Source organism: Neophocaena asiaeorientalis, unplaced genomic scaffold (assembly GCF_003031525.2).
Source record: "Neophocaena asiaeorientalis asiaeorientalis breed wild unplaced genomic scaffold, Neophocaena_asiaeorientalis_V1.1 scaffold78, whole genome shotgun sequence".
Lineage (NCBI taxonomy): Eukaryota > Metazoa > Chordata > Mammalia > Artiodactyla > Phocoenidae > Neophocaena > Neophocaena asiaeorientalis.
Window position 1 is genome coordinate 13571786 of NW_020175018.1, and position 15514 is coordinate 13587299.

Here is a 15514-nt window from a genome sequence, read left to right on the forward strand (position 1 = left end):
GATTCCAGCCACTGCACTTTCCCAATGGAGAGAGCAAAATCAAGTTCATGCCAACCCGGACAAACTTTTAGAGGACCTAGGTAAAAGCCAAGTAATCTTTATTATTAATTTTATTATTCTCAAATTTCAAATGCTGTATTACACAAAATATATAAGTTGAGGACAGTTTTTTCACTCATTTTGCAAAAAAAAAAAAAAAAGTTCTTCATCTGCATCATTGGCGTCAGGGTCTGGTTGTCCCTGGGCAACCTCTGGGTCTGCTGACCTAGTTCTCCTGGGTCCACTCCACAGGTAGTTTGGGCTACAGCAGCACCTTCTGGATTTCATGCATGACACGGTACTTGAAATTTTATTCCAAACATACTGGTGTAACATTCAGACAGCTGGATTTTAAAAATCGCTCCTGTAGGGGTACGTGCCCTCCCCAAAACTTACCTCCCCTCATGTCCAGGGACCCGTAAGACACTTGCTTGTCCTGCATTCAACACTTGCAAAGTGTGAGGCCACAGGTCACACCCTCAGGAATAATTACTACATCTTCATCGTTTTTGACTTTTTTCCCCCAGAAGCTCCACCAGGGGACCTCTAAGCATTCCATCTAACACTGACTGGGGCTGTTTTAGGTGCTAAATGTGTCTTCCCCAAACATTACTTTGCTGTCCTCAAGAACTGAGTGAGCCTCTGTGTTATGAGACCTATAGCAACTCAAATGCAACGGAATGACCTCACTTCTGAAGGGTAACATTTTGGGAAAAAATCCTGCCTTACAGTCAGACCCATACAGTTCTTAGGACTTGAGTTTCAGGAGTCCTGGGTGTGTGTCACTGCAGTGTCCTTGGCCTGCATCACCGTCTCCCCTCCCTGCCTGCCCCCGGCTGGGTCGGCGCAGCTCCGCCCTAGCGCTGCTCACACAGGGCACGCTCAGCTCCTGCTGCGGGCCCTGCTTCCTGAGGCCCAGGCTGCGGACACCAGGGGCCCGGCCCGCTCCCCAGCTGCAGAGCAAGGCCTCCGTGCTGTTGAGGTGGGATTCTCTTCTGGTCCTCCTGCTTGAGGTCCCTGAAGGGACACCTGTGCACCCCTGCCCTGGCAATACCCCACCCTGCCGGCCTTGCCGGGCCCCAAGGAGCAGCCAGGCCTCGGGTGAAACCCACTCCCCCACGGGCTGGGCTCTACTCCTTGCTCCCCGAGGCTTTGCCCCATGGTGTGGCAGTGCTCCCCGAGCCTGTTCCGTCATCTGCAAAACGGACACCACCTCAGGACCCGCCTCCCACAGTGACCACCGCAGGTCAGCCAGGCCATGCAGCACCGCACCCACAGGCTGGGTAGCCTCTCCCACCCTTGGCATCTCCGTTTGGGGCTTCACATGTGTCTTCCTCAGGGCCAGAGTCCCTCCGCTCTCCACAGGCAGCCCAGCTGACTTTGGCAGGACACCCTGCCCGTACCAGGTGCGTGGGGTTGGGGACAGATACAATGTTCGTACTGGGTGGCCACATGATCTGGTGCCTGGTGGTCCCAGGCAGTGGCTAGGGCTGGGGTCAGCACGGCTGCCCAGCCACCGTTCCTGCTGGGCTCAGTGCAAGGCAGCAGATGAGGCCTTGGGCCCTGGGTGTCAGCCACACTGCCCAGACAACCAGACCCGAGGGTATCGGGCCCCACAGTCCCCTGGGAGGGCTGTCCCGGCGCACAGCCCATGGCACTGGAGAGGCCCAAGTCATGGGTAGGTGGGAGGTATCCATGAAGAACGCAGGCCTGGGTCTGGTGCCGTCCTGACCCAGAGCCCTGAGGTCCGAGCTGGCCCTTGGCTTCCTGACCCAAGCCTGAGAGCTCCGCTCCTCTGGGAGCCCTACCCTTGGACCCACTGGCTGCTTGGACACCAGCTCTCAGATGCAGGGGAAGCTGCAGGAAGGCAAAGCCAGGCATCTGCCTCACCCTGCCTGCCTCCTCGGCTGAAACAACTCTTTCCCAACAAATTTCCCCTTTATTAACTGCCTCGCGTGATACTGTTATACAACCAGGACATGGTTCAGGAATCAAGCTGTGTGGAAGCAAGCGAGCTGGGGCCTGTGAGCCACATCACCCAGAAGAGCACGGAGCCACGGGGGACGGCGCTGTGACACAGCGTGGGCTTCCCCTCCACCAGCACACCTTGCGCCCTGGCCCCTCAGCCCTGGGGAAGCCTGGAGGCCCCCCAGCTCCAGGTAACCCTGTCTCTAGGTCCTTGGGAGCTTAGGGATCAGGGTACAGACCCAAGCCTGGCTGCGTACACGGCAGGACCTGGGCAGAGCTGAGCTAGTAAGAAAGGGACTCCCCAGTCCCCACCCTGACGAGGGATGAGCTCAGCTGGGTCCTCTCCCAGGAGGAGGCCACGGCGGGTGAGATGCTGGGCGCCGGGCCCGACCTCCTGCTCAGCTTCTGGACTCAGCCCGGGTGCTGGCGAGGACCCACGGAAGGTACTCAGCTCGGCCCCGCGGGCCCCGCTGGGGGATGCCATCCCAGACTCGGTCGGATCTGCGGGGGCCCAGGGGGAGAGGGAGCGAAGGAGTAGGGCCCGGTGGGTGGGCCAGCCCAAGGCGGCCTGGCCGTGGCACCGGCAGGCCTGAGCAGCGGGGCTCAGAGCTTGGCCTGGGGGTGGCTCTGCAGCAGAGCGCGCATGTCCAGGAGCGCCTTCTCCAGGTAGTGCGCCAGGCGGACCGCATTGGTCTCTGCGCAGCTGTTGTAGGCCGACACGGAGAAGTTGATGTGCGCCTCCATGGGGTTATAGCAGACACCGTAGCCATCTGGGACCACAGGCCCAAAGAACATGACACAGTCTGTCTTGGCAGGGACCTGAGAATGGCACAGGACCAAGGCTCTCATCCCAGCCCCATGGTGGCACCAGCCTGCCTTTCCACGTCGGCTCCCACCGTGCTCTGCCTGAGACGCCCTCTCCTCGTCTCCAGCCGACAGCTTACTCCCTCTCATTCTTTGGGGTGCAGTTCTGGTGTCACCTCCCTACAGAGACTTCCCTGACGTCCCTGAGGGGGGGCTGTCTCATTCCCTGTGCTTCCTGTCTGGACTGTGAGCCCCTGGGTGCAGGGGCAGTGGTCTGTCCCTGCTCTACCCCAGTGCCCAGACGTTCCTTCACATCTGATCAGTGAACGAATGAAAGCAGGCAGGGGGGATCCTGGCGCCTTCCCGGCCTGCCCGAGCTGCGGCGAAGCCCGCTGACCCCAGCTCCTCCTCCAGAGCTCAGCTGCTTCGGGAGTGCGCCTCTACGCGGCACATCACCACCAAGTGACCATGTTCTGGACCTCAGCTCCACTCAGTGCAGCCTTTGTCCGGCTCCAGTTTCTAGTGGCTTCTGTTCCCTGCCACCCCAGGGCACCTAGGGCAGTGGCCCACCTGGCTGGTGGAGAGGTTGAAGTGCATGGCGATGGCGTAGGAGGTGTCCATGAAGATGTCGGGCATGCTCACCAGGTCTTCGATGGCCTGCAGCTTCAGGCCCAGGAGGTGCCGGTCGAAGGCCTCCCCACGGATGGCCTGCAGGAAGGGGAGCTGTCAGGAACAGGGGCTTCAGGCCCACGAGGCACCGCTGCCCTCCTCAGGAGCCCGTGGCGGCAATGCCTCTTCCATTCACTGGCCCCTCAGACCCGTGAGACCAGGGCAGCCAAGCAGAAGAGCCCTCACTTCACAGATGGGGAAACTGAGGCCCAGGGACCCACCCAGGGAGGCAGGAAAGTGCAGCCTAAGAGCACAGGACTGCAGCTGGGTAGCCTGGCCTCATCCTGGCAGGGACCTTGGCAGGTCACTTACATCTTGGAGCCTCAGTGTCTTCATCTGTGAAATAGGGACAGTCACTAAACTCCCTTTGCGGGGCGGCGGTGAGATCTAGATAGACCTCTGCATGTGACATGGGCAAAGCCTGGCATGTACAAGCGCTGAGGGCCAGGATGGGAATCAGACCTCCACCCCTTGACTGCAGCCCAAGCTGTCAGAGGGCAGGAACCCTGCTGTCTGCCAGCCCGTGCACACCCTCAGCATCCTGGGCTCCAGGGGCATCGGGGGAGCCCTGATGACACAAGATCCAGAGGCCAACCCGGGCAGCCACTGGGCCTCGCCTTGGTTTCTCCCACTGTGAAATGGGGATGTTCAGCTTTGCTCCAAGTGCCCTAAGCCTTAGGGGAGGGGTGTCTGATGCTAAGGGGAGCAGCCATTGGCTGCAGGGATGGACAGGCAGGTGGACAGGCCAGTGGGAAATGCCCGGGTCACGCAAGCAGGGACAGGAAGGGCCGGCTCACCTGGTTGGTGTAGGCCCGGTGGGCCTGCACGGCCTTCCGCAGCAGCCCCACCTTCTGGTGCTCCTGGGCAGGGGGAGGGGACAGGGAGCTGCAGCTTCCTGTTCTTGCCACCTTCCTCAGTGGCCCACTCCCCACTCTAGATTCTGAGCTCCCTGCGACCAGGAACTGGAGCTGCCATCTCTCTGGCCAGTCCCCAGCCAAGGCCTGACACAGGGCAAGTGCTCACTGCTGATGACTGACCCTTGAACAACTCGGGTTTGAACTGTGCGGGTCCACTTAACACGTGGCTCGTTTTCAATAAATTCGACAGTACGACATGACCCGTGGTGGGTCGAACCTGCAGGTGCAGAACCACGGACACAGAGCTGACTACAAAGTTACATGTGGATTTTTGACCGTGCGGTGCCCCTATCCCCTACGTTGTTCAAGGGTCCACTGCAGTTTCCTTTTCTCTTTGGCTGAAAGAAAGCTTCACGCTGATAAATTCATGGCTCCATCTTCCCCTAGATGCCCAGTATCCACCACAGGACTGGAATACAATAGGTGCTCACTGCGTCTTGACAGAATGAGCAGGAAGGGAGAAGGCTCGAACCCAGCTCTCCCACCCTTGCCCCAGACCTCTCACCGTCACATCAGGGTTATCCATGGCCTTGACGAAGGTCAGTGAGTCCATGGAGGCCGAGCGGATGGTGTCGGTACGGCCCAGGTGAAACATGCGCAGAGAGGCACTTTCATAGGTGGCGCACGCCTGCCCGTAGATCCTGGGTGGGAGGTGGGCTGAGCACACCCCTGGCAGGTCCCCCTGCCCCTGCCCCCAGGCTTCACCCCTCCTTCCTGGGGGGCGGGGCGCACCTGTAGTAGGCCAGCTGTAGTGCCATCTGGATGAAGGAGTCCGGGCTCAGCTTCTCAGACTTGGGGAAGTCCTTTCCAAAGTGGTGGAACATCAACATCGTGATGTCCAGGTCCTGGATCATGCTGGGGGTCGGGGGAGGTGGGTGAGGAGCAGACCCCTGGCAGCCTCTGCCAACCCCAGGGAGGGGCTGAGGGCAGTCTCAGAACCAGCCAGGCACGATGGCAGAGCTGACTCTCGTGCTGGCTAGAGGGGCCCGGCCCCGCCCGCCTGCCACCCCGCACTCACATGCTGAGATTCTGCTTGGCCTTCTCGATGTCGCTCTTGATCTCAGGGGTGATGTTGAACCGTAGCTTCTTGGGCATGGGCAGGGGCACCATGGGAGACCGCACGAGCTCGGGCTTCTTCCTGCACAGGACGTGGGGGTCTCAGCCTCCTGCCAGGCGTCTCGGGAGCCTGGGTCCATCCCCGGGATTAGGATGGGTCCCCGAAGCTGGTGGGGACCAGCCCAGGGAGACTCTTGGGTTTGTTCTTCTGAGAACTGCCTTCATTTCAGCTTTTAAATGGCGAAAACGGAGGAGGGGAAGGGACTTGTCCAAGGTCACAAGGCTGAGAAGTGGCAGAGCCAGAATTCAAACCCCAGTTTGATCGACTCTAAAACCCATGCCCTCTTCTGGCTTCCTCTGAAGAAACAGATTCCCAGGTATAAGGGAGAATGCCGTTGCTCCTTTGAAGGCTACTCTGTCGCCTCTGTGTCACCTGTCATCAGGAGCTGGAGAACTGGCTGGAGGATGGGCGAACCACACTCACGTGAACTCAATGACGTGGTCCACAAGGGTGACGATGGGGGGTCCCTCTGCTGCCGCATGCTCGTAAACGAGCCCACAGGAGCCATCTTCTGCCACGATGAACTGCAGAGGAGAATGGGGACCCCGACAGCCCCAGGTCCCTGGAGCCACTCTCCGGTTGGGTCCCAGGGGTAGGGCGTCCCTGAACCATCTCAAGGGGTTCTGCTGACTTATTACTGTTATTCCTAACAGCTAACACTCACTGGGGGCCTTGGAACACCTGTCCCAGGTCACGCTAAGCACATCTCGTGCTAAATAGACCTCTCCGAGTCCTCGCAACGACGCTTGCGAGTCCTACCACCCCCTTTTACAGGTACAGAGGGAAAGTCACGACCAAGGTTGTGCCACTCTGCCTGGCCCCTCTCTGATCTGCTGATGGGTATGTCGGAGGAGTGACGCGGGTTACCAGGCCAGGCCCAGTAATGACAGGCTGACTGCTGCTAAGTATAGCCCCGCCCACCTTCTGGCTTCCCCGCTGCTTTACAAGCTGGGAAGCCAGGGACTCCGGGCTCCAGGGGAGGGGCAGGAAGTCCCGGGCAGCAGTGGGCCAAGGCTGGGTGCATGCCTGGGCGGGAGCCCTGGCCCTGCCAGGTCCTCACCTGCAGCGTTTTGTCGAACCAGCGGTTGCCGCTGTTGAGCTCGCTGCCACCCCCGTGCAGCATCTGGCCAGCCACCTGGCTGCGGCGCACGTCTTCCGAGACCCGAGGCATGGGTGCGTCCAGGCACACGGTGAAGATGCTCTTCTGAATGGAGTGCACTGACTCCCGGTTCACCTTGTCTGTGGGGATGTGTGTGCGCGTGTGTGTGCGGTGGCGTGGGGGCCAGGCCTGGGGAGGCCTCCGGAGCTTCACTTGGCAGGGGCCTGCGGCCCCACGGCACCCCGTGAGGCAGGGCTAACACCTGACCCACTTCAGAAAGGAGGAAACAGGAGCCCAGGTCACGCAGAGAGCCGTTGAGGCTGTCGGGGATCCGACCTGGGGGCTGACTCTGGGGACAGTGCTCCTGACCAGCACGGGGTTTGGAGGGAAGGTGGAGGCGGGCTCCTCGGCCAGAGGACTTGCATTCTCACGGCAACTGGCTACTTAATAGAAAGAATAAACTAACTGGACCCAACCGCACTGCAGTTTCCTATTCCATGGAATGGGGCCAACAGCACCCGCTCCGAGTTGAGAGGATTCAGTGAGACACGTGGCTGCCCAGGGCCTGGTGTGGGCCTCCCCTCCCATCCCAGGGGTACCTTTGATGAGGGTGCTGTATGCCTTGGCCCAGGAGTTACGGTGGTTGGAGGTGAGGATGCCCACAGGCTCTTTGTTGGTTTGCAGTGATGAGTTCCAGATCTTCTCCAGCTGCATGAAGATCTGATCCGAGGTCAGGGGCGTCCCATCGCTGTGGTACACATCCAACTCAAAAAACTGTCCGGGCACAGGCAGGTGGAGAGAAGGCGGTTCGTGGGAGCCTCAGATGGGCAGCAGTCACCTCCCAACATAGCCTCCTCCTGGCCTGGGCAGCCCAGCTGAGAGGATGGCGTCAGGCCGAGGGCGAGGAGATGGGAGGAGGTCCCTGCACTGCTCTCCCCAGGCTGGCCAGGCCCATAGCCCTTCCTGGCCTCCCCCAGGCCGGGGCCTGGCTGGACACCCAGGGCAGAGAGAGGCCCAGGGCCTAACTGTTCCGGGGGCACATGGGCAGGTGTGTTGGGGAAGCTGACTCTCGGCCCCGCCCCTCTCCTCTGGGCAACCGAGCGCCGGGGGGGGGGCTAAGGCTGCGGGGGCCCACCCACTTGGTAGTTGTGCACCACGGTGACGTGCATGGGTGGCTTCTTGGTCTTGCTGAAGCTGGTGACCGAATCCTGCTTGGGGCCCGGCACGCGGCAGGAGGACAGGATCTGATAGTACTGGTTCATGCACAGCGGCTTTCCCCCCAGGTACTCCACGGGCAGGGTCTCGCTGCAGGGGCAGAGGGACAGGGAGGAAGGCGGGACCCACAGGGAGCTGCTGGCTTGGTCAGGCAGTGGGGCTCACACAAGCAGTGTTGGGCCCCTTCGTGTCCCCCCGCCCCCTCAGCGTGAGGTCGGTTGCAGGGGGGCCTGTTGGAGCCCGACTGGGTCAGGAGGCCTGACATCCACCCTGCTCGTGAGTCACCCTGGAAATTCACTTCTCCTCTCAAGGTGGGAGGAGACAGGGTGGGGGCGGGGCCACTCACTGGTCAATCCTGGCCTTGAAATCCAACACACCCTCGATTAATTTGGCAGCGAACCTGGAGGGACCAGTTAGAGATCAGAAGGCTGTGTGGACACCCAGAAGGAGGTCCCTGGGTCAGAGAAGCCAGGGTGATGGGCGCAGCCTAGTCCAGGGAAGCGACCTACTCCCTTCCTCCTCTCTCCTGCTTACAGAGAGCCTGAAGGAGTTCAAGTGCAGAACCTGCGTTCCAGTCCCAGCCCACGTAGTCTCTAGGGAAAGGGATTAGGGAGATGCACGGCCAAGCGCCTGGCAGGAACAGCAGCATGATCATGGCTGGGTTATGAGTCAGTGCCCTCTGTCTCCACCCGCAGGGGGCCTGAGGCCCTGATCCACAGCCTGGAGTCTGGAAGGCCGTCACCCGCTCTGAAGCATCAGTTATGGAGGGACCTAGGACTGTGGGGGTAGGGGAAGGGTGAATGGGAGGGCAGTGGCGTGACGTGTTCCCCTCTCCTAGATCCCTTCCTGTTTCTGGGCCTCTGTGTCCCCCAGGCCACCTTGCTCATCCTGCCCTTCATCCCTGGACTGTCTGGGCCATATCAACCATGCCCGAAGCCTGGGGGTGCTCCTGGCCTCCAACATGGGGCCCACTGGCTAGAGTTCCTGGGCCTGAACCCCTGGCCCTTCCTGGGGTGCCCTGATCCCTTTAAGAGAAGCAGTGATAGCCGTGAGTGTCTAGTCCTTGGGCAGGAGATCCTCGTCACTGGTATTTTTACCCCTGGTAGGACTGGAACAGAGGCCAAGGCAAAGTGACATGGCCAAATGTGGAAAGGGGATTGTGTACAAAGGTCACCCCTGTGGCCAGCGGAGGAGAGCAGGAAGGAGTGGTGAAGTGCCAGAACTGGGGTGAGGGGTAGCCTCAGGTTTAGCAGGAGGGAGGGGCCTTAGTCTGCAGTTTGGTGGTTAACAGTTATGAAGCTTTGGAGCCAGGAAGATCCTGCTTCCTGTCTGGGTCAGCCAATCCTGAAAGGTGCCTTGAGCAGGTGCCTTCACTGCTCTGATCCTGTTTCCGTACCTGTAAAACAGGGATGACGTTCCCTACTTCCTAAGGCTGTTTGTGGGGATGAAAGATAACAGGGCCGGGGCCCTTCCGATCTCCCAGCAGAAAGCCCAGAGCCCCACGCCCACCTTGGCCACTCACCTGAGCTGGCCCTGCCGATCCACAAAGTCTTGCCTGGGCAGCACCAAACCAGGGCTGGAATAGATGACTACGGGCTGGCGGTACTGGAGATAGGCTGTTTTAAGCCACCAGTCGGACAGCTGGGGGAAGGACCAGAGCCTGTGAGGAGGGGTGCACGGGGACCAGGTTGCCCCTTCCCCACCAGGGCCAGTGGACCTGGCTGGGCATCCTCTGTCCCCTCTAGGGAGCACAGATTCTCAAAGTGAATGCTCAGATCCAGACCCCGCCCAATCCCTTAAACCCAGCAGCATCCCATCATCCTCCCTTTAGATGGAGCCAATCAGCATTAGCGAGGGAAATCAGGCAACACTGCTGAGAAGAAAAGACTGGCAGGAAACCTGGGGTGGGGGGAAGAACAGAGGCGGAAATATCAACCATTTTTCCTTATCTTACATGTTTCAGGTCAATGATTTTAATACTTTTAGAAATAAAAACGTCTGTCTGAGAGACAAAGGAAAACAGAGAAAGCTATATAAAAAGAAAGTCTGATGAATGAGTTTTTGCCCATCTCAGGTAGGTACTGTCCAGGTAGGCAGGAGCCCGGGGTTCAGAAGAGCCCTCAGGAATCCTGGTCCTCTGTGGCCTCAGTTTTGTTGCTGTCATACTAGGGAATGGACACCCACTTGGATCTCAAGGTCAGGGTAATTTGGGGAGCTCACTGTAAAGACAAATCATTGCACTAGTGACAAGATGTAGGTGACACGCTGCGTCTCCACTGGGCTGGCTGTCCTCCGCCCAGGGCAGGGTATCTCTGGGGACTAGCCACGGACATGCTGCTAAAGGCTCCTGTCTTGGGACAACCAGGTGCCTGTCACCCTTGTACCTTAGGTGCTGATGGCAACATCGCCCCCACTACACACTCCCCCAAGCACAGGCCCAATGTGCCTTTTTGTGGCAGGTCCCTCAATCCCTGGAGACCCAGGCGCCACCGTGCTTCCGCATCCCATCTTAAACAGCACTGGGACGTGCCTCTTCACCACACAGACTCCCCTTCGGAAACTGCTGGCCTTGGGCCCCTGGCAAGGGGTGAAGGAGGACAACGTGCCCGGGTGGCACAGCAGGCCAGTGGGCGACTGCTGTCTGCTGATTTGTGACCTGGAGACATGGCCCCTGATCAGCCAGACCCCCTGTCTAACTCGGAGCCTCCTGGAGAGCTGCTGTGTGCCTCTGGGATTTCAATCTATCTCTCTGGGCCTCAGTTTCCTCATCTGTAGATCAGGGAGGGGCAGACAGGAACTCCCTCCCCTTGAGGACAGCCGGGCTGGGCTGGCCTTTAGCCAGGAGCCCTCACGTCACCAAGGACCTCAGAGCCTCTGACTCGAGCTCAAGGGGAGATCCTATAGATGTGGGCATTCCCTCAGTGAGAATCTGCTGGGCAGTGGTAAAGCCCCTTAAGAGCCCTGTGAGTGGAGAGGGGGTGGTGCCCCCAGCCCTTTAGCCAGCAGATTCTGTCTGAAGCAGTAGTTCTGGGCTAAAGAAAGTTGGAAAACTGCCAGGTCTCAGACTTGCTGAGACCCTGATTCCAGGGTCCAAGGCCCTGACCCGCTAAGGCTCATCTGTGCCCTCTGCCAGCTGATGACTCCCACCTCCTCTGTGCAGCCCCCACCCTTCCACCCGCTCCCTCACAGCACCCCTCACGTTGTAGGGCCAGACCTGGCTCTGGTCCTCTCCTACACACCCGCTTCTCCCTCATTCACCCCTCTCTCAACACATTCCCCTTCGCTTCACCCACAGTTGCTTTAGGACAGGACTGTCCACCCCCGAAATATACCCTGGACCAAATGACTTCCCACCCTCTCCCCACCGGCTCCCTGCCCCAGCCTGCTTCCCTCCCAGCAGCAGGGCAGTCCTCTCTAACTTCACGCTGAGGTGTAGGATGCGTACAGACAAGGGCCCGGGGCATCTGCATGCGCTGAACACAACTTTGTGACAGACGGAGACACAGGACCAGGACAACGAGTCACGTCAATATAATCACCCTGCAGCCCCCTCCCACTGAGCTCAAGTCCAAGTGCCCAACTCTCCTGGGGGCCCCGCCCTGCCCTTGCACTCCACTCTAGCCTCTGTCCCCGAACGCGCGAGCTGTTGCCACCTTTGCCCGTGCTGTTCCCTCTGTCTGTCTCAGACCCAACACCGCCTCCTCCCTGCCCTCTCTGCCCCTTCAGCATGAAGACGCTACTGTTCTCCACTCTCACTCTCACATCGTCCTTTTTATTTCTATAGAACGTCACTGCCTGAGAAGACCTCGTCCACTTGCGTGTGTCCTCTTCCTGCCCTACTTGAATGTCAGCTCCTGCAGGCTGCTGACGGCGCCCCTCTTGCTCTCCCAGCACCCTGCCTGGTGCCGGGCACAGAGTAAGTGCTCAAGAAACTCTGTGGTACAAATGGATGCACCAGAACAGCCCGTACTGGAAAATCTGGGGTTTGTGGCCAGCAACAGGCCACAGGAGGGACGACCCAGAGTCTCTGGGTGGGGGGTGCCCTGTTCCCCTAACACTGCACGCGAGTCAAGGGGACTGGTGTGCCCCTGCCTTCTCACTCACCCAGTTCTCCATCTTCCTGGCCCTGCGCTCCAGCCCCTTCTGCAGGCGCTCCCCTACGCCCCCCGCGGTCTGAAACTCTTCCACCAGCTGCTTGGTTTGGGCCCACTCCTCCTCGCTCACGATGGGCTGCAGCGCCTTGAGATAATGGTCCAGGGTCTGCTGGAGCGGGGGCACGGGCAGCCGGGGTAGCGAGTCCTGGTGTGTCTTAAAGCGACTGGAGACCGTCATCATGGAGGAGGGCTTGAGGAAGCCCAGGGGCTTCACCTGCAGGCAGCAGAACACCCCACTCATTCTCGCGCCGGCTCTGGGAGGCCCTGGCAACCCCAAAGCCGAAGTCCTGGGCACTTCTGTGCCCACTCCTGGGGACAGAGACGGCCTCTTGGGTGGTGACTGCCCTGGTTTCCCAGCTCTCCAGCTGTAGGTGTCTCTACCTCTTAGGAGCCAGGAGATGTAAGTAGGGATGGAGGAGGGTGGGGAGTGGCCACTGATCTTGGCAGCACTCAGAGGAACCGAGTCAGGATGAACGGCACCTACTGGGGGTGGCAGAGCTCAGAGGGACCTCTCACCTATTGGATGCACAGGGCCCCACCTTTCTCACCCTGGGGGTGGCAGAGCTCAGAGGGCCCTCTCACTTATCGGATGCACAGGGCCCCTCCTTTCTCACCCTGGGGGTGGCAGAGCTCAGAGGGCCCTCTCACTTATCGGATGCACAGGGCCCCTCCTTTCTCACCCTGGGGGTGGCAGAGCTCAGAGGGCCCTCTCACTTATCGGATGCACAGGGCCCCTCCTTTCTCACCCTGGGGGTGGCAGAGCTCAGAGGGCCCTCTCACTTATCGGATGCACAGGGCCCCTCCTTTCTCACCCTGGGGGTGGCAGAGCTCAGAGGGCCCTCTCACTTATCGGATGCACAGGGCCCCTCCTTTCTCACCCTGGGGGTGGCAGAGCTCAGAGGGCCCTCTCACTTATCGGATGCACAGGGCCCCTCCTTTCTCACCCTGGGGGTGGCAGAGCTCAGAGGGCCCTCTCACTTATCGGATGCACAGGGCCCCACCTTTCTCACCCTGGGGGTGGCAGAGCTCAGAGGGACCTCTCACTTATCGGATGCACAGGGCCCCACCTTTCTCACCCTGGGGGTGGCAGAGCTCAGAGGGACCTCTCACTTATCGGATGCACAGGGCCCCACCTTTCTCACCCTGGGACGATGAGCCAGCCAGCAGTGAGGTGACCACTCCCTCCCGGAGGTCCCCACCTCCTTTTCTCCCATCCTTACCAGGTGGAGACATGGGAGGAAAGAAGAGAAAATCAGATAGGGCCAGACGACGACATTACCTCTGGGTGAGGGCGAGGTCTTGGGCTTTTTCCTGTCTGTGGGGTGGGGACAGGGGTGGCATGGGGGCAGCGCTGTGCCAAGAGGGAGCTGAGTGGCCTGGCAAGGAGGGTGAGAGCTGACAGAGAGAGAGAGTCTGGAGACTCTGGAGGCGGACAGAAAGAGAGACAGGAGGGTCCAAGGCTGCTGGCAGCAGTGGGCAGGCAAGCGGCAGAGGCTCCGTTTCATACCTTCTCTTTCTGCTGCCCGTCCTCCATGGCAGGACTGAGGTTCTGAGCCCTGTCTGTCTGCCTTGGGCTGGATCTCTAAGCCTAACTGTGCTACCAAGTGGGTGAGCAGAACCTAGCAAGAGGCAGCCACTTGCCCGGGCTGGAAAGAAAAGACAAGAGCCAAGATTCAGGGGGAGGCAGAGGGGGCAGCGGCGATGGCTACAGCAGCTGTGGTGGCATCTGGTGTTATGGCTGTCCCAGGAGCAGCTGTTCCACCCTCTTGAGCTTCCAGAAGTGGAGGAATGGGGAGGAGGTGAGAGGGCTGGTGGTGTGCACTGGAGTAGAAGGAAACCTGGAAAACTTCTCCCTTTCTTCCCTGGATGGGCCCAATGCCAAGGAGGCAGGCCAAGAGGTTTTAAAAATTCACCTGTCAGAATCTGCATAGGTGTTTTTGATGAGGGACAACTTGGCTGGAGGACAGAAACTGCTTGGCCGCTGAGGTTAAACTACAACCCTGAATATAGTCCTGAAAATAGGGGTTGGTGCAAAGGAGCAGACACTGGGAAGGGAGTGTAAATGGACATTTCCCTCCAAAACTCTTGGGGCCCTTCTGGGCCACCCTTCCACCAAAGCCTGGTTCTCTTGAGTTGTGGCTCACTCAGCTGGGGGTTACGAGACCTTTGGGCATTAAAAATAAACCAGAGGGCTTCCCTGGTGGCACAGTGGTTGAGAGTCCGCCTGCCGATGCAGGGGACACGGGTTCGTGTCCCGGTCTGGGAAGATCCCCCATGCCACGGAGCGGCTGGGCCCGTGAGCCATGGCCACTGCGCCTGCGCTCCACAACAGGAGAGGTCACAACAGTGAGAGGCCCGCGTACCGCAAAAAAATAAAATAAAATAAACCAGGGACTTCCCTGGTGGTGCAGTGGAAAGGACTCCGAGTTCCCAATGCAGGGGACCCGAGTTTGATCCCTGGTCCGGGAACTGGATCCCACGTGCATGCTGTAACTAAAGAGTCCCAGTGCCGCGACTAAGACCCAGTGCAGACAAATACATAAATAAATAACCCAAAACAGAGAACGCTGGCTTTGCGATTGGACTAGATTTGAGTCCAGGGGAGGCTGGCCAAGTCTCCCCTTGCCTCAGTTTTCCTGGCAGTACAGTGATCAGGCCATTTAGCAGGTCCTAGAATATGACCCAGAGGCCAACTGTGGGATGGGAACAGAGCTCAGGTGGCAGTGGCAAGGATGAGATGGAGCTCTGAGGTCCTGGAAAATCTGGAAAAGCCTCTGGGCAGGTGCATGGGTACCTCAGCCCTCTGGGCCTGGCAGTGTCTGAATACCCTTCTTGGCCCAGACAGAGGGAGATACAAACAGAGATATACTTGGAGTAGAGAGGAAAGGAATCCAAGTCAGGATAGCAGCACTACCTGCTCCAAGCTGCCCCCCGGGGGAAGATTGGGGGTAGGGGTGGAGGCATGGGGGTGTGCAGTTGTTAATCAAGTTGGGCGAGTGACTGGTGGAGAGGGAGGGCATGGGGCTACCACCTGCTGCCTTCTGCCAATTCTGAGGACTTTCTGAGCAGCCCAGCTTGATGCCCTCACTGAAGTGTCTCTGGCCACACACAATACCCCAGGGGCCATTTGATAAGCCCGGGGAAGGTGACCAGCTGGATGGGGTTGGAGACGTGGCTCTGGCCTGGGAAGAAATGGCTCAGGCTGAGCGTGCGACAGGTGTGTGAGGCAGAGAATAACCGTGAGAAGACACTCCTGGTTTCTCCGCTCCTTGGCTCCGGGCCTAAGGTGGAGGTGCTGCCCCAAGCCAGGGTCCTTACTGTGTCTGCCGGGTCTTTGGAATTTGGCGCCACAGAGTGTGGCTTCTATCTAGCCTCTGACCTTAAGCCTCAGTCTCCCCCTCTGACAAGCGGAGTTAGCCCACCTGCCGACCCCGGCCCAGCAGCTGCTGGTGAGGCTGGACTGCAGGCACCGGGCCGCGGCGCCTTGACGGCCGGTTTTCCCACTCGGGCGTAGCTGCGCTGCTGGCCCGGT

The 15514-nt window shown here is 59.5% G+C and overlaps 1 protein-coding gene across 2 annotated transcripts; it reads right to left on the reverse strand.

The window, feature by feature from the left end:
* Positions 1 to 81: 81 nt before the first annotated feature.
* Positions 82 to 13645, reverse strand: CRAT (carnitine O-acetyltransferase). 2 transcript variants are annotated; one of them, XM_024762126.1, is made up of 14 exons: positions 13490 to 13645; positions 11933 to 12196; positions 9351 to 9469; positions 8175 to 8228; positions 7753 to 7918; positions 7213 to 7387; positions 6575 to 6753; positions 5938 to 6038; positions 5416 to 5535; positions 5130 to 5252; positions 4903 to 5038; positions 4278 to 4340; positions 3382 to 3519; positions 82 to 2826 (listed from the first exon to the last, which is right to left on the reverse strand). In XM_024762126.1, exons 1-14 carry the CDS (start codon positions 13514 to 13516, stop codon positions 2611 to 2613), a joined length of 1881 nt encoding a protein of 626 aa, XP_024617894.1. In that variant the 5' UTR covers positions 13517 to 13645; the 3' UTR covers positions 82 to 2610. The 2 variants fall into 2 exon arrangements, with proteins under 2 accessions (XP_024617894.1, XP_024617893.1); XM_024762125.1 differs by lacking the exon at positions 13490 to 13645 and adding an exon at positions 13262 to 13282.
* Positions 13646 to 15514: the final 1869 nt, after the last annotated feature.

Bases quoted from the DNA above. Each gene is read 5' to 3' on its own strand.
- CRAT (XM_024762126.1), bottom strand. From the start codon at position 13,516: ATGGAGGACGGGCAGCAGAAAGAGAAG. The intron at 5,536-5,937 runs GTGAGTGTGGTT...CGTCCTGTGCAG, and splicing joins GACCACGTCATTGAGTTCAC to GAAGAAGCCCGAGCTCGTGC. The intron at 2,827-3,381 runs GTGGGCCACTGC...TGCCATTCTCAG, and splicing joins TCAACCTCTCCACCAGCCAG to GTCCCTGCCAAGACAGACTG.